The sequence below is a fragment of the Etheostoma spectabile genome, chromosome 3 (genome assembly GCF_008692095.1).
Source record: "Etheostoma spectabile isolate EspeVRDwgs_2016 chromosome 3, UIUC_Espe_1.0, whole genome shotgun sequence".
NCBI classification, from domain to species: Eukaryota; Metazoa; Chordata; class Actinopteri; order Perciformes; family Percidae; genus Etheostoma; species Etheostoma spectabile.
In genome coordinates, this window is record NC_045735.1 from 15,508,433 (window position 1) to 15,532,967 (window position 24,535).

Genomic DNA, 24,535 nt, shown 5'->3' on the forward strand with positions numbered 1-24,535 from the left:
GATTTTACCAATGGAGCTCTATGGCCCAGAGGAAGAAGATCTTTCCGGCTTTGACTGCAACAACTTCATAACACAGCTGCTGCACTCCTGTCATAGTATTAAATGGTAGAGTAAGATAAATTATTTTTAAAATAATCTTACCTGCATTCCATTAAGGTGAGCGAGAAGCTGATCTCCAATACGGGATGATGCATCAGCTCCATTTGAAATGGGCTCTGAGGCTCTCAGGAGTACGATTAGGGCCACCTGAGAAAAAATGTACTTGAGTTGTGAGTTTAAAGGCCGAATTCTGAGAATAAATGAAGATTTCTGAGAAAAAGTCAGAATTCTGACTTTAAGGGCCGCACACACCAAGAACAATACTATAACAATAACTATAAATCTATAGATATCGTTCCAACTCTAGTGGATGGTGCAGTCCACAGCACCACTATAACGACGCCGCCAGTGGAGAGTATCGTTGGATCCTTTTCAGCGTTTTGATAGAAACACCAACAGCCAATCAAATCCGTCTGAGTTTACAACCTGACGCCGCGGAGAGATTTGTTTCACACAGGTGGTCCGTGGCGTGACGGGACTTTCCCCTTAGTGGGGCTACAATCCCTGATCTGTGTATTTTAAACAGTACTCTGAAAATCTTTCTCATGTCACAGAAACCCCTAAGAGTGAATCATTAGATTAGATTAGATTAGATTATACTTTATTTATCCCACGACGGGGAAATTCTGTCGTTACAAGTAGCAGCATAGCAGCAACAGCAAAAAACAGAAAAACAAAACAATAACACACAAACAAGTAAGCACGAAAGAAATACAAGGCAAGAAATACAAGGCAAGAAATACAGGCAGGGTTGTGTCATGTGGTTTTTTTTAAGATTATTTACTATTTTTGGATAGACATGAAAGGGGGAGAGCGATGGGGGAGTTACACAGCAAAGGGCCGCAGGGTGGACTTGAACCCGGGCCACTGCAGGACTCAGCCTACATGTGGCGCACGCTCTACTGGGGGGGCTAGAGGCCGCCCCTGAATCATGTGTTTTAGATGTGATTATCATACTGTCAGTGCTTTTGTCCCGGTGCTCTGCACAGACTTGACCCCAGCCGCCCTCCTCCTATCCCCAGCTCTGTAGAGCTCTGTGGGCCGATGTTCCCAGGAGACGGCAGCGGTGATCCCAGGGACCGCCGGTCAGACGTCTTTTGGTTCATAAAATGCACCCAAATTAACGAATATGTAGGATATTACTACAGACTTTCCTGTATCTGTCTGCTGTATCAGTGTATTATTATCTTCTGGAGTGCGGTGGGTGCTTGACATTACTGTTTTGCAGAATCATTCAGCCGTGTGGATGCTCACGTTGTTACAGTTATCGTTACTGATATGGACGGCCCTTTATTCTGAGAAAAACGCCAGAATTCTGGCTTTTTTCCCTCAGAATTCTGACTGTAAATCCTCTTCTGTACAGCAGCACATACTGTGCAAGAGTTACTTAATTAATCCCAGCGTCTCGCCAGTCATCTTCACAACTTACTGTTGACATTAGCGTGACGGCTGGATGTGGTTAAAAACTTGAATGTACTAATAAATTGATCAGGGCATTGAAGATGCTGAGAATCATGTGTGAGACGATGCGTTCCTCTGGGCTGAGAAGAGGATCAGGGATCTAAACACCATGTCAGACTTATTTAAAGTAAATACGACTTGAAAGACAACCACAATTGTAATGGCAGTATTTTCTCCAAGGCTAATACTTTTGTGACATAATTTTAGCAGTCACTGTTGAGAAGGATATGAGTCAGTATGTTTATGCTGGTGTTATGCTAATAGAGAGAAATAATAGCAGAGTCCAGTGATTCAGAAAGCTCTCTCTTTAGCAACATTGGCTGTCTGTCTTCCCAGCGAGCAGCGCAGAGGAATTTAATGAGTCCCACCGTTGTGATTACAGCAGGCTTAATGATCAGGCATGTGAAGGGGGACAGCAAGCTGACAGATTTGTATTTATTATAACGGACATCACTCTCTTCTGGGGCCCACCGAAGCCTCCAGCAGCAGTTTCCCCCGGATGGATGCAATGCTGTGTTGCTTTTTCAGCTATGACTTAAATAATGTGGCGGTGAGTCAAAACGCAGACGGAGCTTGTTTGTTTTCTCTGGATGCCAGCGGTTCAAATCACTACACACGAGCAATTCAAGTCTCACATTATGATGATTGGATTGGCTGACGATGAGGCTGTTGAACAGCACTTTCCTTCCCACGGTATTTTGTTTTTGCTTCATTTAGATGGACACATTGATGCGTCTTGTTATTATAATGAAATAATAGAACCGTACAAAATGTAATGTAATACCATAAATTAAAGTTTTTAATACAGTAGCAGCCTGATGATGTCATTATATTTAACAGGCAGTGTGTTTTATTACGCCTCCGATTTCAAGGGGATTTTCATTGCATTTTGCTAGCTTTTTATATAGACCTTAGTGGTCCCTAATACTGTATCTGAAGTCTCTTTTATATAGACCTTATTGGTCCCTAATACTGTATCTGAAGTCTCTTTCATATAGACCTTAGTGGTCCCTAATACTGTATCTGAAGACTCTTTTATATAGACCTTAGTGGTCCCTAATACTGTATCTGAAGTCTCTTTCATATAGACCTTAGTGGTCCCTAATACTGTATCTGAAGTCTCTTTCATATAGACCTTAGTGGTCCCTAATACTGTATCTGAAGTCTCTTTTATATAGACCTTAGTGGTCCCCTAATACTGTATCTGAAGTCTCTTTAATATAGACCTTAGTGGTCCCCTAATACTGGATCTGACGACTCTTTAATATAGACCTTAGTGGTCCCCTGATACTGGATCTGACGACTCTTTAATATAGACCTTAGTGGTCCCCTGATACTGGATCTGACGACTCTTTAAAATAGACCTTAGTGGTCCCCTAATACTGTACCTGACCAACTGCCACTTTGCTCGTTTGAAAGCAATGATGTTTCTCTCCATGGTCCAAATTCTCTGGGCGGGCAAAGCAGAGAAAGGGGACGTAACATTGCCCCTTATGACGTCATAAGGAGCAAGATTCCAGATCGGCCCATCTGAGCTTTCATTTTCTCAAAGACAGAGCAGGATACCCAGGGCTCGGTTTACACCGATCACCATTTCTAGTCACTGGGGGGGCGATAGGTAGGCTGGGGGGGACACATATTAATGTTAAAAAACCTCAAAAAGTAAAATTGTCATGCCATGGGACCTTTAACAGCCGGTGTTAATTGTAAGCTGGTTTGGTGTGCAGTAATTGTACTTTCTGCCTTGTGTGTTTTGGCTCTGCCTGGATGGGGTGAATCTCGGGCACACCACTAATAGCCTTCCTGCACAGTGTCTGTAGCACCGTTTTTGAGGGTTTATTTTCATTTAGATGGAACCACATCTTTTTGCTCCTGGTGCTTCTTTTGATGTTTAAGGAGCAGCCTCAGACACTGGGTGGGCTGAGAGGAAATGCAAATAAATGTGAGGGCAAAGCTCTGGCTGTCATTATAGAGAGGAGCAGTAAACGCATAAAGGCAAATGTGTGTGTGTGTGTGTGTGTGTGTGTGTGTGTGTGTGTGTGTGTGTGTGTGTGTGTGTGTGTGTGTGTGTGTGTGTGAGAGTGAGAGAGTGTGTGTGAGGTAAATGCACCGTGTGCATGAGGAGATGCAGATCCTCCGATGGGAATGTGTGCAGAGGATCCAATTAGGGGAGAAGACAGATGAAAGTGCCACTCAGAGGCAGAGGAGGTAAACAAGACAAGCTCAAAGAGTCCAAAAGTGCTCTTTCATTACACTCAGCTGTCATATACTTAAACTTTCTTCTACCTGTGAGGGTCAGGGATGTCACAGTGGAGCCCACACCACTGCTGTATCTGGAAATACTAGCTGGATGAAGCTGGCCACGCTGTGCTCCACGGAAAATGGATCCAGTACAGGGTGCTTTTACCTTTGGCAATATGGCAGCTTGGGTATTATATTAGAGAGTGTGTTCCTTACCTTTTGTTGCCCTCAGTCACGTGCTGGATAGTCTGGATCAACAACATTTCATTTCCAGGATAATTGGCGCTGGATGTTCCGCTGGACGTCCCTCACCATGTGATCTTATTGTCGTTCTTAAACTCCCATTTGCTACGGGAAACAACAACAAAGTTAAAGCTAGCCAGCTACATGCTGAGCATTTGGATGGTACAACCAGGGAGGCCACTTGTTTTTTTTGGGGAATGATTGTAAAGATTTACAAGGAATAGTTATCTAGATGGGACGTTTTGGGACTGGTTTGGTGTGGACGAAGTCCAAACAGTGATACACAGGTGAGAGATAATGAGGTGTAACCATGTATCAGCTAGTTTCAATAGCTCACATTACTCTATCAAGTCAACAGTTAACTTAATTTAATATTGGATGCAGAGCCACCGTCGCTGCGTCTGTTTTTTCCTCCTATCCCAGAATGCATCTGTGGTGTAGCCAGCTCTGTGGAGATAGGTCTGGCAATTCTGCCTACATGCTGGATGACTGCATGGTTGGTGGAGATGGATGTTTCTCTGATTGCTTGATATACAGTTGTTATAGTATGTGTTGTTGGATCCCGATTGCTTTGTGGTGTCCTATCATCTACCGGCGGGCCCTCTGTGAGTTGATTCTGAAAGCAGTTACAAGATTCGGGAGAACAAAGTGACACGAAGCAGAGTTCAGTTCTGCAATGTTCTAAAAGTTTAAAGAGACACACAGGGAGATATGCGTTTTCTAAGAATCGCTCCGTTCACTCGGATGATGTCAGAGTAGATGGATAGAAAAGGAGGATTGGTTCAAGGTAGGTCAACAAAGATTCATCTTCAGAAAAAACATTTGTGATTCAAATGTATGAAAGCCGATGAGAGAGGCTTTGTTCAGAGTTTTCAGAGAATGGAATGTAAGACGCACAAAATTAATTAATTTATCATTGAGGTGATTGTCAAATGCACATTTAAGGAGTTTATATCCCCAACAAAAGATGCAATAGAGGGAAGAGTAAATTATGCCTAGGCTACATGTATTCTGACTCAGATATAATTATAAAAGTCTATCCAAAGGAGAATAAATAGTTGAAAGCAGAGTTCCAACATCACAGGTCACCACACAAATCTGGAAGAAAAACCTTGGCCTTTGGGTTGCCAGGCCAGTTCTTATTAGGCCAAATGTTGGTGCTATTTACCCAACATCTACAAACCGCGCAGCTAAAGCGAACATGGAGGGGGGCAAAATCAATAAAAAAATCAAAATTACAAAGAAACACTTTTGTGAGATATTGACTTTGATTTGCAACATATCAAGTTTTATTTGCAAGTTCTTGCAAATCCAACAAACAGTATTATTTTAATTTTTCTTCCTCCATGTCAAAGCCCTGTCACCTCGGGGCCCTGTAAGAAACCAAAAAAAATAGCAATGTGTCCAGTTGCAGTTAAAATGCATCCAGTGTTAATTATACATAGAAACTCAAAGGAAAATAGTTGTCAATATCACAAAGAAAAGAAGTGGATGCGGTTCAGATATGTTCCAGCTGATCAATGGCTGTGGTTTTACTGTCTGGGGCATAATGTAAAACTGAACTTTAATAACTGTAATACAGTTATCCTCCCTCAATGCCAGCCTGGATGCACAGTGACTGTTTTGGCCTCTTCATATTTTTGGACAAGCTCCTCTTTTTGCTTCTCATTGTCCTCTCCTCAATTTGTTTTTGTTTTTTTCTCCCTCGCCACGAGGAACAGGAGAGAAAGTGAAGCGAAGCACCGCACCGAAAACAGTGGCCATTAAAATGCAGTCAACATCAGCTCTTCGACAGGCACTCAAACCATCAGTGGTTTTTATTTTATAAATTTATTTCTCTCTGACTCGTGGTGGACACATTGTTCAGGCACTGGGCTTTATCTGGCTGGTTAAGAGTATTTGAAATCCCAGTTGGATCCCGTCATGAAAGCTATACCTGTCAGCGTAGATTGGTCTTTGATTTACACTGTGCCGATCGGCAGTCGAGATAGTGTCAGGTCATCATTCTCCTTCCCTGTCTGAGCCGATCCCTGAATGTTTGGAATAATTCAACTACAGGTGCAGTGACACTAACTAACTAGAAAAAAATACACAGATGTGCATAGGTGACAGTACTCTACTCTGATATTATATGGAATGCACCAGATAAGGTTTCTGAAAATGGAAAATATGAATCTCATTTTTTCCCCCCACTACAGCGTGTTTTAAGATGCATCAAGATGGATTGTATAGACAAAGTTCCCCTGCTTTTCTCCCCGGCTTGTAACTCTACCAGATATCATCCACAAACATTCTCATCAATCCAGAGGCTTCATCGCAAATCAGAGTTGTGTCGTGTTCAAATGCTGTAGACAAAGAGAGGAGCTGCGTTCAGCCCAGGCATTAACGGGAAATTCCAGTTTATTATAACTTGGGTCTTAATGTTTTGGGTTTTGGCCGACATTTTTCTCAATTATGATAAAATTGTTCTTAAGAAAGTAATTAATTCATTTGGGAACATGGTGACATTAGCTCAGATGGAGCAAAAAACACGAGAAGGCAGGTAATAAGAAGGGTTGTAAACGGCTTTATTCAAAGCTTTAGTGCATAACCTTTTGATATTAATAAACGGCCGTTACATTTAAGCCAAATGAGCTGCTACAAAACTAATTACACAGGAGCGGCCTCTAGCTCACCCAGTAAGAGCGTTGGCCCCATGTTGGCTGGGTCCTGCAGGGGCCCGGTTCAGGTCTGGCCTGCAGCCCTTTGCTGCATGTTGTCCCCCCGTCTCTTTCTTCCTTTCATGTCTATCCACTACAATAAAGGGAAAAAATCCCCCCCCCCCCAAAAAAAAATATCAAGATAAAAACTCCCTGGACGTCTCAGTATGACTGTGTGGCGTCTGTTTTCTGAAGAGTCCATCATGGGTTTTTAACCTCCGTGTCCACCTTGGCTACGAGCAACTGTGTAGAGGAGTGTGGGCGGGGGGTGCGGTTGCGGAAGGCTTGTGTTGTGTGGACGCGGCGACAGTGTTGTTGTCTTTATTTTGAATTGCTCATGGTTCAAACTAATATAACAAAGTTATCTGGAAGGCTGGTAAACCGTATTTTTAGGTCTCATGCTCTTTGTGAAAAGTGATGGACATCTCTTTATTTTTAAATAAAAAGTCTTTGTATATACAGTATGTCTGTATGGGCCCTGAACACCCATACAGGGTTTTCAGTTCATGTGGCCTAGTGGACCTCCTCCCAGGACTGTGGATGTGGTTGGACTAATTGAGTGACATCTTCATGAGTGTCCTGTTAGCTGCCCCTGTTAGAGCGAGACAATGCTTTATGATTCTTATTGGTAGAAAGAAGTTGTGACGTAATAAGTTCTTATCAAAGCACAGGCCCACCTTCAACCTGAGCAGAGCATAATCAGCCGGGATATCTGAAAACACCTGTGGGGGTGTTCAGAGGCTTTAGGGGTCACCCTTTACATCAGATTTCCAGCTGCTGGTTTTGCTAGACCGGGCTCTCCTTCCTCTGTAACTGAAAGTGTTTTCAACTCAGATGTAACTTGTTATGCAGAAGGCAGGGAAAGGCAAGATACTAGGGGTGGGGGGGGAATCGATACAGCATAGTATCACAATATTTTCAGTGGCAATACTGTAGTAATTCAAGAATGGATCTGTTATTATATATTATATATGTGTTGGTCAGTTTGTCCAGTTCTGCACCAATAACACTGAAGTGATATGAACAAACAGAGAAATGTTTCTTTTTAGATGAAACAGATGTTAAAGTTTCTTTTTGGGGTCGTCATTTGAAATTGGGCAAAAATTAGAAGTTGGAAAAAAGGTTATGAATTGGAGTATATCGCAGAATATTGCAATATATTTAAAATCGCAATAATATTGCATGGTGACATAAATATGGTGATGATATCGCATCTGGTGATTCCCCCCCCCCACAAGATACGGTGTTTAGAGTGCTTACAAAGCCCCGCCACAGTCTTCAGACATGCATACTCACTCAGCACTTGTTCCCCCCCACACCGGTGTGCTATTACTCCCATAAAGCCCCAAAAAAAACAATGTTGATGGAGAAACTAAGTGGTGGCTCAGTCTGCAATCATGGTCATGGCCAGATTGTTTTCAGGTCATCAATAGCTCTAATCATCAAGCCTCGGACTGGCTTTTTTCTTTCTGCTCATTGGGCCGAATTGATTGTGTTCTTAAATCATTCCGTTTTATTCACAAAGGCTGAAATGATTAAAAACTTTACAGCCAAACTGCAAGCTGTTGTTGCAGCCTTCTGTAACCACTAACAAAGGCGTAAAAGCTTTAAACTACCAATTTGTGCAGGTTCTCGCTTCCTTGCAGATACGTTTGCCAGGGATCTCTGAATCCCTGTTACTATGCTTCATTTCCAGAGCTCCCTGTGCCACAGACGTGCACACGTACAGTACTCTTGCAATCCACCAGAGTGGAAATGCACAACAAGCAGGGCGAAGGAGCCCTGTGGTGTTACCAGCACTCCGAATCACTTCTGAAACAAGTCATTGGAAAGATATTTACAGTTTACAGACGTATTCCATGCACCGTCAGAATAAGTTAATGTCATGGGTTTTAGGGTTTGTATTTGGCGAGGATTAACCTTTTGAAATCTCATGTATCCTCAGTTTCCTAGAAGCGCGATAACCACTGAGAGAATATGTCCATATTCCTCTGTTGGTTATTGTAAAGCCTTCACAGCAAAAATGTGTTTGTTCTGTCAATAAAACAGCATAGCGGCGAGTAGAGCAGCGGAGGTGTGGAGGAGGAGGGGATCTTCCTATTCCTCAGGAGAAACAATGCACAGAGCAGCACTTCTTTTTTAATCATCTCTATCAAAGCAGACAAGCAGGCAGCAAAAGCGGAATTTCCCCGGCTCTGGGGCAGACTGAGGCAGTGTTTGAGGATCACACTCAAACTCCACAATATCGCCTTAAGGGAGATAAGATTTATTTATTTTTTTTATTATTCAGCCAGCCAATTAGGGTGCTGTTTAGGTGGCTGCTCCTTTCTCCTGGTGTTTGTTACAGTCGCTCTACTTACAGCTCCTGTCCCTCAGAGACCAGAGTAAATAATGCACTGCACAGATGTCCATGGGTATTTACATTATACATGGACATCAAGGTGCATGTACATGTAGGCTACTAAGCATTTCTGACTCGCATAAGCAAGGCAAAAGATTGCCTGGAGAGAAGTGTTCGGATAAAAAATCTACATACTTGTCCAAGGGCCCTTTCTTCTTGCATCTCAAATCAGGCTTTTGAAATGTCTTCAGTATTTCCGCTGATATTAATAACAGCCTTCTAACTGATTCTGACATCCATTCAGCAAGATGGGAACCGTGCTAATATTAAGAAAGGGAGGAGGGGTTTCCTAAGAGTCTCCCTGGATAATTTCTTCAGACAGACTTTGGGAATTCGTTCCTAACAATGTACATATCACATTAGTCAGTATTCTCCATGTGCCCCTACTGAAGGGCATATTTCATCATGTAATCGATTTGATCCTGCACTTATGAAGGTGAATACATGCCCTCGCTGGAGCATATGGCATGATTTACATAGGCTAATATATTTAATGCAATGTCTTTGCATCTCGGTTCCTAAAGAACACACATATTATATGAAACGGGGGAAACCTTATTATGGAAGCACGGCGGGTGGCAAGGGGCATTCACTCACCCTTTAACCCCTCGCCACGCACGCATTTACCTTATATGATCAAAAGGAATTACATTTTTTTAAATTATTTAACAGTCTCAGTCTCGTGAAAAACCACCATCCCTGACATGTATTGTTTTCCAGCATTAAATCACAATGGATTCATCAAAAAGGATCATGTGGTGAGAATATACAGCATATTCCACATAAAGTCTCGAGTGTTTCTTTAGGAAAAGCAGAGTGGTTGCAGTGTGCAGAAGTATGAAGCTGATTTAGTGTGTAATGTATTTGTTTGGTCAATATCAAACCTTAATTCAGAGATGCCTTCTGGTGCCTCGACTACATATTAACCTGTATGGAATTAATACATATTTAATGTAGGTCAAATTGTATGGATTTGCTCTCACTTTTCGCACAATTAATTAGTCATTTTTATCTAATTATTCCACTACGATAAAAAAAAAAGTCCTAGAGGACTGGTTACTTTTTATCAACAGTTTATGATGGTGTATTTATGTTTTTATTTTTATTAAATTTAATATTCATGCAGTGAATTGGATAAATTAGACAGACAGGCAGGCAGGATGGCTGAGCCATGGCTGAATCACTTTAGTATTTATGTTCATTTCAGTCAGCGTCCTCTCTCTCTGTCTGTTCGGGCTGCGCTCTGTCACTTTGTAGTGCTGCGAAGGGGAGATGAATGCTGATGGATGTGAGGATTTCAATGAATATAAACCAGCTGAACACTGCTAAACCAAGTCTGAACACCAAAAGCACTGGTGATAAAACCTTCTCTCGTGCTTCTTACGTCTTAGATCTTATAATCCAGTTTCCCACTGCTATTGCGCCTTAACGTCAATCTGTTTCAGATACAAAATCAAGCTGGATTCAGATGAGGCTCTGTATGGAGGTCACGGACGGCTGGACCACAACACAGAGTTCTTCACAGAGGCCCAGCCCTTCAACGGTCGCCCCAACTCCATGAAGGTATTTCTTCTTCTTTTTTTGACTCATCAAAGGTCATCTTTTGTTGAACGACAGCAATCCTAAATATGGAGTGTACTCCAATTATAAGTCCTGGGCCATTGTTGTGCCTGAGTCCAGTCTCTAGAGCACTTTCCTAATAACCCATGTTGTATCACCATCGCACTCTGCATACTGATTCCACGTGGTTGGAGGATGTTGAACATTCACACTGAAAAAAGTGACAAAATTAAGCACACTCAAACATGTCAGTATGCATGCTTAATGATTTTGGAGTGTGCTGTTGAGGGACACAATTGTCCCAAAATGCAGTGGACATATGTAATGGGGGAGCTGCTTAGGGCTGAAAAATATCAAAAGCAGCTTTGGGTGGTGATGAGACAGCTCCAAATGTATCTTGGAAAATAAAAAAAGAAGTATTTAAACTTTGGACCAATAATTTCCTTTTTCTTTGTTTTGTTTAAATGTATTTTTCCTGTAGTGTTACCAAGTTCCATGCCTAGCATAATTTCCTATTACAAGTGTACAAAATGTGCATTCATTTCTTGTGTACTCTACTAACGGCCTTAATATGTATAGTATTTGCATACTGTTTAGATTAAGAGCTTTGATCTCACACTGGCTTGCTACATAGAGCCATCTGAAAAGCCCTTTTAAAGTGTTCTTGGCAGGTGATTGGCTGAAGCATCTGTCTACAGCGGTCTGGTCTAATGCATTGTAGTGGGTATACTGTACATATTGCCTTTGGAGGAAGGGGGGTGGGGCCTATCATAATAGGGGTCTGGGTGTCCTTCCCCAGGGAGGATTTGAGCATCAAAGACTTAGTTTCCTTTTTATGCACCAATTTACAGTGGAAATACCTTTATTTAGCCTATGTGAAGAAGAAAAACAGAGATTATAATTCAAAATATATTAGCAATACAATGGAAAGTGTTTTGTTGCGTGTCATTGGGCATTTTTAAGTGGGTATATGGAAATCCTGGAGCTTTTCTTAGTGAGTGTACTGCGTATACCTGCATATCCCGTAGACTACACAAGACTGAGGTCCCATCCACAGCGGAGGGGAAAATGCATCGCTCTCCATTGACTTTGTCTTGTGTAAAAGTGCCTCCTTGTCAGTTCCCTCTGCTAGCAAACGACACCAAAATAGCCTAAAATCTGCTTTGTGGTGTGATGCACTAACAACAGGCGAAAGAACTATAACTAAGTTTGTATTAGTTGGCAAACTCAAAAACGAAGCTTTTAGGAAGACAAAAGTGGATACAGGCAATGAGACGTCAGGCATCAGCAGGAAGACTGGGGAAACTGGGGGATCCTTATACTCAGTATGCCTAACTCTACGTGAGCACTGACATTTTGATATAATATATGTCAGTTTTAGGCTAGCTATATTTCTGTAAGTGATACTAAAGCATTTTGACAGTATTATGTTAGCAATTTTCTTAATTAGCTTGCTAACATCAGCCCACTAACTTGAGGTCAAAGTTGTCTCGCAAAATCAGTCACAAGTATAGAGCAGCAGTCTGGCTTGGACCTCTAAATTAATAGGAGATCCCCCCCGCTGTTCGCCAAAGTTGACTATGAGTTCCCTTTTGCATAGCGGTGTTGCAATTGTTAAAAACTGCCTGTAAAACCCAACATTAGAGAGTGCAGCCGATCTCTCTCTCTCTCGCGCTCTCTCACTCGCACGCCCGACACACACACACATGGACTGCAGCGCGTGGCGCTGACTCGCCCAAGAATACCTTGAAGGACTTTCACAATGTAACAATAATAAACCTGAGACGGTTCCTACCTGCTGAACTTACCTCCACCATTCATGGGATTAATTGTATCTTGTGGACACATAGCTTTAATTTCTGCACATAAACAGCACTCTGAAGTAACGCAGGATATACATTGCAGCCATGATGAGATTGTGAAGGCTCTGTTACAGGCAAGTATAATAGCTGCTTAAATGGAACCAAACCATCGTGAATGCTATCCGTTCCACCTGTGTGTTTTCCTAACAGATTCTTTATCTAAATGCGATTGGTCAAGACTATTGGTGTCACTTTTGATGCAGCTAGGTTAAGGAAAAGGTTGTGGGTGGGCTTACGTACACGGGAAGATTGGGACGGTTGGGTGTAGGAAGAGAAGAACGGACGGTTGGGTGGCACGCGGGACATGATCCCCGGTGTCCTGGGTGAAAGTCTTGTTGTTTGAACCGTCCACCACCCCAACCAACCTCCCTATGCAGAGTTTTGGCCTTTCATGCTAGGCTCAGCTGTTGGCTACTGGTGGACGTAGACTAGACTGTTTCCTACCTACAGTATAAGCAAAGAAATCTTCAATAGGTCACATGATTGATGTTAATGTTCCTCAAACATTCCAGTTTCTGCGCATCAGTCCAGTGTTTTAGTCGAGTCCCCAACTGAGAGTCACCACTACCTGCGTCAGAGTCCAAGTCGAGTCACAAGTCCTGAGAATAGCTACTTGAATCAGACTCGAGACCTGGGGCCTCATGTATAAAAGACTGCGCAAGCTTTTATACCAGAAGATGGCGTACGCCCGGAACATGAAAAGTACCTACGCACAGAAATATTCACATGTATAAAACCGGGCATACGCCAGGTCCTTTATACATCCCAATCAAGGTGAAATTGAGTGCACGTCACAAGCCACCACCCCGGCCTTGCCTCCTTCCATTTATTAATGGATATGACTATAAATGCTCCTCTGATGTCATTCTTTGTCCAATCTCAAAGGGTAATCCTGCTGCCGACGGTAAAAAAAACTTCACTGAATGTGAGGTTAGGGTGCTGATCGCAGAGGTGGAGGCGAGGAAAAAATGGAGGTTTGGAGGTTTGTCATCTTGGATAAGCAATAAAAGAAAATCCCCAGAGTGGCTAATGGTGTCCGGGCGGTGAATGCACCGAACCATGGCGCAAAAAAGAAGAAAATGGCAAAGTGGAAATCAATGAAAGAGTCACGGCGCCACACCAGTTACCAAATAACATGCATGTGCGTGTCAGTCCAACTTACACACATTAAGCAGTTTGAACCCACTGAAGAAATGCCATTTATTTTCTAAGTGTAAGTAGGTAAAATGTTTCCAGTGTGAGGGAGACCCGACTCAAGAGGAGGAGAGGGAAGTGAGGCCAGTGTGTGTCCACGGCAGGTTTTAGTACGCACGGATGCGCTGCGCCATGCATGGATGAAATAATGAAATTGTGAATACAGTAACAGAAATATGTGCAGGATTAAGACAAATAAACGATGTTGTGTAAGAACTCGGGTTCTTTTCCTACACCTTGTACTCTACCTACTTACACATCATCTACTGGATCCATTACGTTACAGTTTTTCCTGGTGAGATTGACTTGTGAGTCTCGCCTGTAGTGCACCGTGGATGCATATAGACTCACAGACACAATCACAGTTTTCTGTACCGATATTTTAGTTGCTCAAATAAGCCGGTTTCACGCAATATACTGTAGCTATAGGGTGACTGGAAGTATTTAAGTAGATATTTCATTCGTTTCAGGCCCTCATTTTTTAACAGAAGTTAAGTAGCCAGTTAATAGTGTGAAAGATGTGAAACATTATCTTCATAAATGATCACAATTTTATGAAGTATCAGTGAACATAATTACAGATCAAATGGGAAATATTCACAGCGCTTCATTTTTTCCACATTTAGTTATGTTAAAGCCTTATCATTTTTTCTCAAGATTCTACAATCATACCCCATAATGAAAACTTTGAAAAGTTTTTGGGAGATTTTTGCAAATTTATTAAAAATAAAAAAACGAAGAAATCACTTGTACATAAGTATTCCCTTTGCGATCAAGCTCATAATTGAGCTCAGGTGCGTTCGGTTTCCACTGATCATCCTTGAGATGTTTCTACAGCTTAATTGGAGTCCAGCTGTGGTAAATTCAGTTGGTTGGACAACCACCAGTCTATATAAGGTCCCACAGTTAACAGTGCACGTCAGACCACAGACAAGCATAAGGTCGAAGGAATGGTCTGTAGACCTCCGAGACAGGATGGTCTCGAGTCACAGATCTGGGGAAGGGTCCAGAAACATGTCTGCTGCTTTAAAGGTCCCAGTGAGCACAGTGGCCTCCATCATCCCTAAATGGAAGAAGATGGAGCCAGGACTCTTCCTACAGCTGGCCCTCCCTCTAAACTGATTGATCGGGGGGGGAGGTCACCAATAACTCAATGGTCACTCTGACTGAGCTCCAGGGTTCCTCTGTGAAGAGAGGAGAACCCTCCAGAAGGACGCCCATGGCTGCAGCACTCCACCAATTAGGCCTGTATGGTAGAGTGTCCAGATGGAAGCCACTCCTTAGTAACAGGCACACGGCAGCCCGCCTGGAGTCTGCCAGGGGGCACCTGAAAGACTCTCAGACCATGAGAAACTAAATTCTCTGGTCTGATGAGACAAAGATTGGACTCTTTGGTGTGAATGCCAAGCGTTACGTCTGGAGGACACCAGGCACCGCTCACCACCTGGACGATACAGCATCGTGCTGTGGGGGTGTTTTTCAGCCGCAGGACCTGGGAGACTAGTCAGCAGGGCCTGAAATTAACAACCGACCACCTGCCAAATTCGAGTGAATTTTGCAATTGGCGGGCCCCCCCTGCTAGAGCACGTGATGACGGCCCAATGTCCACGAGTAGGCTACCATGAATAGGACAGGATATACGGTAGTTCTCATAGAGAAACAGCAATTCCTGTTTTTCACCTTTATGAGGCAAACAAAATGGCTGGTAAAAAGTCACATGATACATGAATGTAGCAATGTACAGAGACATCCCAAAAGAAAACCTGCTCCAGAGCGCTCTTGACCTCAGACCTCAGGGTCGACAATTAATCTTTCAACTGGACAGCACACAGCCAAGATATCGAAGCAGTGGCTTCAGGACAACTCTGTGAGCGTCCTAGAGCGGTCCAGCCAGAGCCCAGACCTGAATCCCATTGACCATCTCTGGGGGGATCTGAAAGTGGCCGTGCACCGACACCCCCCCTCCAACCTGATGGAGCTGGAGAGCTTCTCTAAAGAGGAATGGGCCAAACTGGCCAAAGATAGAGGGGCCAGGCTTGTGGCTTCATGTTCCAAAAGACTTGAGGCTGGCAAAGGCTGTGAATAGTTATGTACATATTATATTTTCGTTTCTTTACTTTTAATAAATTTGCAAACATTTAGTAAAAACTTTTTTTATATTGACATGGGGTCTTGTGATTAGAATTTTGAGAAAAAAAATGAATTGAATGAATCCATTTTGGAATAAGGCTGTAACATAACAAAATGTGGAAAAAGTGCTGTGAATACTTTCTGAATGCACTGTATGTTTGTTCATAGTCACCATCATAGACATATGACAGTAACTGAAAGGAAACTTAATTTTGTATTGTTTGGTGAGTTTTGGCACTTCTCAGAACCAGACAAGACTTTGTGAACGGTCCGCACGTTCTCACGTCTGCTCAGGAGTCTGGGCCTCTCATCTTAACGGCTGCTCTATAATTTAGTATCTTCCGCATTAATATGATTAGCCTTTAATGCAGAATCCAAAATGATCAAATATGGCTGCTGAAGCATTCTCACATCAAGTTCATTTTTGTGAAAATGCAACATTGATACATGTGGCCCCAGGTCTCGAGTACACCACACATCAGGTGGTCAGTGATGGTTTTGCGGTGGTTTTGTGTTTTCTTTGTGCAGGGAAAGAGGTGTACACTCAACCCGCTTGTAGAAATTACAAAATTTGATGAAATAGCTCAGTGTATTAATGTTTTGTCCTTTTATGTTTGCTGTTTGATTTCACAAATCAATTAAATTAGCTTGAAATGAAGTTTGTAGTGAGAGGATCCTTTCGAGCCATTCTAATGAGCTTTAAGTGTGTTGAAAGAGGGCTGGCTGTTCTGGCAAAGCGCCACCATCTCCCTGGTCTGGGCCTCTCAGCTTAACGGCTGCTCTATAATTTAGTATCTTCCTCATTAATATGATTAGCCTTTAATGCAGAATCCAGAAAATGATCAAATATGGCTGCATGAAAAATTAAGAAAAAAGCTAGATATGTCAGCGTTAGGTATCCATTGTTTGTGCATATAATAGTCGGCTTCTGTGCATTTTGCTCATACTATCCTGGAGTCATTGAGCATTGCATGAATCTGATATCTACAGCTTGCGTCAATTCTCTGGCAAACAATGTGCATTATTTATGGTGTTAGAACGTAACCGTTTTCATGTGCATGCCTCTTAAACTCACAGGGCGTCATGGAGGGGAGAAAAATATCTGGGAGAAGGAACCAGTAGGCTTCCATCATGGAGACTGCTTTAGGCTAATGGCATGAAACAGGTCACTCCTTGAAATATGGAAAGAAACACTGTATTTTAAGCAGTGTTCAGGGATCTTCCTCAAGTTTGCCTCCTTTTTTTTGCTGGTGTCATCTTTCCTGATTAAAAAGCTAAAAAGGCAAGTGAAGTTTATGAAAAAGCTCAGGGATGAAGATTTGCATCGATACGCAAACACTCCAAGTGTAACTCGGCTGATGGTGTGTGTTCGATCTTATGGTAATGAATCCAATTAAAGCGAGAGGACAGTGATGTCTGTGAAGTGGTCTGCACAGTCCTCATCTTCCTCTGTGCTTTTTTCAGTTTGTTTAGTCAAATAAGAAATAGCTGGAGGCAGTATACTTAAGCGGTTTGAGTTAGGACCTGGAGTTGACATAGCACCGGGAACGTTTGTTCATCTGAACTCAACTTGAACCTCGCTTTGATCAATACCCGAAAGTGTTGCAGTTAATGGATACAGGATATTACTCTACATGTATATTAAGCATTGGATGGAGCACTTTAATGCATCAAAAGTGTTTGAGGAAAATTCATACTGCTATTTAGAGCATCACTTCAGCATTATTTAACCTTAAAAAAAAGTGTCATCCTCTTTCTCGCGGACAGCGATCCTCCATCTTATTAGCTGAGGTTTCATCAGATAAGGACTCAAATTCCACATTCTCTTAAATCTCGTATTAATTCAAACACCGCTGCTTCACCCATGTCCCTCGCGGCCAAAATGTGAAGTTTAGTTAACAAGTCATCTGCTAATGTTGGCCCCATCATGGATTAATGGGGAATGAAAGGGAGTGAGAGAGTGGGGCTGACAGGGAGGGAGGGAGAGGGCAGCATGGGGGGGGGGGGCTTCTGCACATACTGTAGCTTCTTTCATAGGCATCCTCGTAGAGATTGCACAGGGAGACTGTAGTCTTGCATAAAGATGCTTCTTCTCCTCCTCTTCCTCCTCACACCTACCTGGTAATGATAAGAATAATCAGACAAGAGCCTTTGCGGGGGCTGTGAAAAAGGTTGCCCACATCATCCATGTTTTATTTAACAACTGTTGCTTTCAAAGGTTGCACAAACTTCTCCTCGCCTGTCTTTTTAATGGCTTCGCCAGTTCTCCAGTTTCCTCGTTACCGAGCGATAATACACTCTCATATCCTCCAAGAATGCATCGCTCCTCAGACTGAGAAAGAATGCACAGAACTGGATGAAGCCGAGTTTGGCGAACATGTAACGGCAATGCTCTGTGTTTTTTGTAAATGTGTTCCTGGAATGTTGTTAATGTATGTGACATCACTTTAAAACTTTCAGTCATAAAAATAAAATATAGATATAAAAATATCAATACGGCTCCTCCTCACCTCCTCAAAACAACAAAAACGTAACAAAATGGAACCTGTTGGACATGACACGGATGGTAAACGAGTTCTACAGTGCACACAGAGCAGTGCTGCGTATTGGGGTAGGAGTGGGTTAGGGTCTAACCAGGAGTGCTTTAAAGCTACATTGTGTAAAGTTTGTAATTGTGCATCATCAAAATCTGTATTGCTCTTCACAATCTTGTTTTTTTATGAATATTGACCACCACCATCAATTTCATGTGTTCCTTTTGGCTTGGAATTTGACATTTACCCTTGCATGAACTGGGGTAGATGCTCCAGAATCATGAACCATCTTGAAATACGTTTGACGGTAAGCAGGCTATACTGCTCCGCCTGTGCTTCTCACTCAGGGAGGGAGGGAGATTAGTTTACTGCCGACAGATTTGTAAGCCTGTTGCGCCTATTTCTCGAGGGCATGTAACTGAGTTAAAAAGAGAATAAAAACAACAACACGACAAGCATCAAGACCAAAGTATAATATTGGAGTGGCTTTTCAAAGATAGAAATAGCTCATATGGAGCAAGGATTTTAAAAAGGACGCCGAAGTTGCCTGCTGTGTTCTGCCTATTTGTGTAAATTAAAGGTTTTATAGTCATAGTGATTAAAAAACATATTCTACAGTATATAAAGAGTGCAAGGTATGACATGATATAAAAATATATAGATATGTGTCTATATGAGTGTTTATTACTACAGGTATGTACAGGCTATGACTATGGCTATGGTAATACAGATTTATTACACAAGTATCGGTAACACTTACATGACACTGTCATAACTATTATCATTAATCAAAGTGACATTACCAGAAGTTGTCTTGTCATGACAAGTTGACATAAAAGTAGTTTGGGATGTCTTTGTAATGACCACTTGACATTACCAGAAGATGTGTGTACATGTATGACACTGTCATTATAGTGTCATGACAGCCATATGCTAGAATCGGTCTCTAACCTTGACATCCTCTGGTAATGTCATCATAGTAAATGTCAAGTTGTCATTACAAAGATATCCCAAACAAATTTAATGTCAACTTGTCATTACTAAGATAACTTCTGGTAATGTCACTTTGATTAATGTCATAATGACAGTGTCATGTCACGATTATGTTGATACTGTCAAGTAAAGTACCGATATATGTAGCATAGCATAAATGCTGCATCTGTTAAAGTTAAGTGGTCACTGTTGGCGATGACCCAGACTAGGTCTGTGTTAGTACATTCTCAGTTTTTACTCTCTCACTGCTCTTTCATGGCATTGGTATGTTTTTTTTTAGTAATAACAGAGTCACATGAAGAGAGTGAGGGCCTTATTTTAACAATCTTAGCGCACGGCGTAAAGCGCATGGCCAAGTTCGTCCAAATGGACTTCTGCTAGTTTGACGGCTGAAAAAAGGATCCGTGTACCTCAACTTCCTGTCGAGCACAAAAACAAAAAATACATCCGGTTAATTCATCATCATATCAGATCATATCTGCCTGCACTCCACCTTGGAAACAGCACAGAGTTGTTCCCTCTCTGCTCCTCTGGATGGAAACAAACTGCTGTTGTTTTTGTGGTTCTGTTCTACGTGATCTCGCGAGATCTCATGGGTCCTCGAGACTTCAGCTGTCTGTCGTGGCCGCAGCCGTTCTGCAACAAATCCGGACCTGGTGGGTGTTGACAGTGTAGCCGATCCACAGCCGTTCTGCAACCGGTGGAAATTAGGAGTAAGTCTTAAAATAGTGAAGCCACTCGCGTCGGGCTTTGCGCTGCGCCGGGTTCAACACAGGGCCCTGGATGTTTGTACAGCTTGCCATGAAGCAGAATAAAAAAAGATGAAAAATGCACTCTTCTCTTTATGCAAATAAAGAAATGTTGCAGCTAAGCCGTCATCTGAGTGAACTGACTGCTTGAAACACTCAGCAGGGCATTTCATGAGAATCTCGCACATCAAGAACTAGGACTACTGCTATTGAACGATTACAATTTATTCATTTCGCGTGAAAAAACGTAGTGGAGTCAGACTACTGTACAACTCCCCAAGTGAGAAAATGGGTTTTTAGGTTTAACTCTTTTGCTGTTAGTCACATTTTGCAGCTTGTGAGTGTTATAATGTCAAAGGCGTAACGCTAAGAAACACTGATGAATAATTAGCCTCTTCAAAACCTTTGATAAACTTTGCATGCATCAAAGGGGTTGTCTCCTTTGACAGTTTCACAAAAAGAAATAAAGCTGAAGTGAGGAAGAAAAAGGAAATGTGAAGGGGAGTGTAGCAGGCTTGTAGCAAATGATCAAACGGCGAACATTTCCATCAGAAACCTCTTCTGCCTGATGGTGAAGTGTGAACTTAAAGAGTAATAGTGTGACATATATACACCAATAAATCCTCTTACACATACTGTGTATGCTGTGTATGCTGTATGAACCATGCCCTGTGCACAGGTAGGAACTTGCATCATCCTGACATGACTTATATTCTGAAATATTTTTCCATTTTGTGTCAGACAAGAAAAACACAATTTGAAAGTTCTCTTTTCAGATTTTTGTAGTGTAAATCTTCATCTAAACCAACAACTATCACACCGTTATAATTGTGTATCGTGTTCTCTATTTTGCAAAGTTATTTTTTCCATTTTAAACATTACTCTCCTAATGTGGGGCTTTTATTCCTATTAGTCTTGATAACATATTATTCAATAAATTAGGTGCTGATCTGTGAACATGGTGATAACCGGGGACAAATAGGCAAACAAAACTACAAAATGAGACCCTGGTTTCAAACAGAAACAGATAAGATCCTTTAATTGAGTCTTGAGTCAGATAAACATCTAAGTCAGGTGTGTGTTGTTACCCAGTCAAATCCTCGGCCAACGTGCATGCATGCTTCCAGGGAGTGGATCCTTGTTAAGTGAGTAATGGATCCAAACAGAGACATGTCTGGAGACTTTCGGTGCACAGCAGCCCGGGTCAGGATACAGATACCTAGTGGATGATATATTCCTGTGAAGCACCTCATGAATCCTTTATCAATGTGTTTGAACATAGATCATATTGAGTATTAGCCCGAAGGCTGGTCTCTGCTCTTGAAGTGAGTAAAAAAAACAAATTCTCACGGGTGTTATACGAGGCGATACATGAACCTTCGGAAGACAAAATAAGTGAAAAAAGCTAACAAACAGCCTTGGCTATCTTTCTCCTAATGCGGAACATGTACCTCAAAACAAACTGCTATGCCTTCTCTTCATCTCATGTTTTTTGCAGTTCTGTTAATAACACATGGAACAAATTGCAAGCTTCACATCGGTTTCTGTTGTACAGTAACTGCTGTTGGATCTGACTGCTGTTGCTAAGATCAGAAATGTGGTTTATGAGTGTCTGCCGGTGAAGTGATAAACCAACACCTACTCCCAATGACTCATCAGGAAGCAGCAGAGGCTTTATGGACAGACCATCGCCTTCGCAAAAACATTGGCAGCAGAACGAGTGCTACACTGATGAGGCTTGTGTGACATTATGCCTGCAACATTTGGATTAATATTGGGTGACTGGATGTGTGATTTAAATTAGATCATAACATTCTGTAGGCTAACTAGGAATGTGAACCATATACACTGGGAGCTACCCCGGAGATCCAGAGCTCTCGCAAGAGCACCATTTCAATTTGCTCAGCGAGTTCCTCTGGCATCGAGTAATGCTGCTCATTAACTATGTTCTTGTAGCCGAGCTGCACCAATCACATCGGTGTATCTGATATAGGCGGGGCCAGTTGATTAGCTGTCAATAGGTGACTCTGAGCCGGCTACAGGCCAGATGAAGCTCCTTTCAGGAGCAGTGGTTGTGGAGTTTAGCCAGAAAAAGTGAGTGTTGTGCAGCGATGAGCGGTAAGGAAAAAGACTGTGGTTAAAACCCTGCCGAGGAACAAACAAGCGTTCCCTGGGTGAAAGTACCCTGTTTGGGTTTCACTCCTCTCTCAGGCCTGAAAGGGCTGTTGTGTTTCATGTGTTAACATCACGTTTGGCAAACTGAGATTTTTATTGAAGTTCAGAAAAAGGGGGAAAAGACTTTCATCCAGGAAACAGATGATCGTTTCCCAGAAGTACTACTTAAAGAGACAAACCAGTCTTTTTTCTAATGCATTTCCACTCTTCTTTTTGAGGCTAAACTTAACTGTCACGACTGTAATCTCACAGGGAGCGGTACCTGGCTCACATGACCAGTCGCCTAAACATAACTGTCATGTGACAGGTCGCTGTCATTTCATAGGTCATGGTTGCTGTCATTGTGTAAGATCATACGAACCCTTTCAAAAGAATGCGTGGTACTGTAACACCATTTTTTTTGAGCATGTACCGTTATCTGGCACCGCCTGTCCACAGAGGGACACAGGCTTTCTTTAAACTGCTTTAACAAAACAATGATGTGGCATCGACTTCAAATGTTGCAAAGTTGTTATCCACGGCGATGGATTAAAAAAAGGAAATAGCTAAATAAACACCAGTACTGTATGTAGTATTAGTCAATTGCAAACTATTTATATAAAAAATAAATAAAAGAACTTAATAAATAGCATAAATAGAATAGTATGTTCAGTATCAGTCACTGATTTGCAGTAACTCTCTGACCCCGCTCTGCTGGCCAGACTACGTAATGACACCAACTCTAAATCACTGAGAATGTTTCTGACTAAAATGTAGCATAATGGGAATATGTGATCCATTTCTTTTAAGTGTCAAGTGTGAATTATAAGTGTGAGTGGGTAGCCGCTCATCTACAGTACATAGAGTATGGATGGATCTAATGTATAACACCTTCATGCTGTGAGACATAACGTGTAAATTGGAATGTCTTCCAATAATTCCATTGCCAACATTTGGGACTGTGTGCTGCTCTTTGTTCGCACATGGATTTAGAATGTGTCACTATTGCTATCTATCTATTTGTCGGAAATAAAAGCTGTTGACATACTCCAGGTTAGGCGCAGTGGCAGCTTTTGTCTAAACAGGTGCAATGATTCATTGTGCCGTCCCTTCTCCCTGCCGTGCCTCTGCATGGAGTTGCTCCCACTGCGACTGTTTAATTAGTCGCCGATGTCTGTGTCAGTGGCTGAGCGCCGGGCGGCTCCACTCCCTCGGTGACAAACTGTTGCCAAAGAAACAGATCCACAGTGAGCTCAGTTCCACTGATGCCGAGGGGCGGCTTGAAGAGTTCAGGGGGTGATTGAATTGTTTACAGTTCTGCAGTTATTTTTTTTTTTTGAGTTTTCTGTTGGGAAATATAGCATCATTTATGTCTGCTTGGCTTTTTCTTTTGGCATGAATCTAAAATGACTAATGTTACACAGTGGCTCCTTGCCTCCAGACGACACTGTGAATATCAAAAGGATTGATCAAAGACTTTATTAGCTACACCGCTCCAAACCAACGCCCTCACTAAGATTTCTTTGTACTGTATATTTAGAAGGAATCTGACATTTCCAGGCTCGATCCCTGCTTCTTCTTTTTTTCCACGATGCTTATTTTTTTGCTGACATGTTTTTTCTTCAGTCCACCAAAACTCTGGAGATTTTTTTTAGCTCCGCTTATGCCCTCTGGCAGATTGTATCTTCACAGAATCTCAAGTTTATAGTTGATGCACAGCCAATATATAGAGATGATGAAAAACACAGTAATTGCATTGATTGGAGAGTTCCGAATCGAAAATTAGGATTAAAATCTAATCATAATCTTGCACCCTGCTTTAGGCAAGATTGCTCATTTGGAGAGTGTTCACTTCAATGCACAAGCTTTGAATGTGATTGGATGTTAATTAATCTGCGACAGATTAAGTCACTGATCAAGAAATTTGCAGCACCAGCTACGCCATGATGCATTTTCTCCATAGCTCAAAGTTGAAATGAAAATGCTTGAGACCAGCTCCCAGCAGGACTGGAAGCTGCAGATCCAGTGCCACCCAGAGGTCTCCCTGGAGCTGCACCTCTGCCTCTCTGATTACACCTCTCTAACCTTGACAGGCCGCTCCCATCAAGGCTGCGTGGCTGTCCCCTGTCTCCTCTGAAGAGTTATGTTGCTGGAATGTAACCAAGTCCATTTAGTCAAGTACTGTACTTAAGTACACATTTGAAAATCACTACTT

General features: G+C 42.1%; 1 protein-coding gene across 1 annotated transcript in view; it reads left to right on the forward strand.

Moving 5' to 3' along the window:
- Positions 1 to 24,535, forward strand: part of gbe1b (glucan (1,4-alpha-), branching enzyme 1b) — a 117,239-nt gene that overhangs the window by 89,618 nt on the left and 3,086 nt on the right. Inside the window, exon 15 of the mRNA XM_032504108.1 lies at positions 10,590 to 10,707. Coding sequence (XP_032359999.1) covers positions 10,590 to 10,707 — 118 coding nt within the window. The remainder of the gene's footprint in view (positions 1 to 10,589; positions 10,708 to 24,535) is intronic.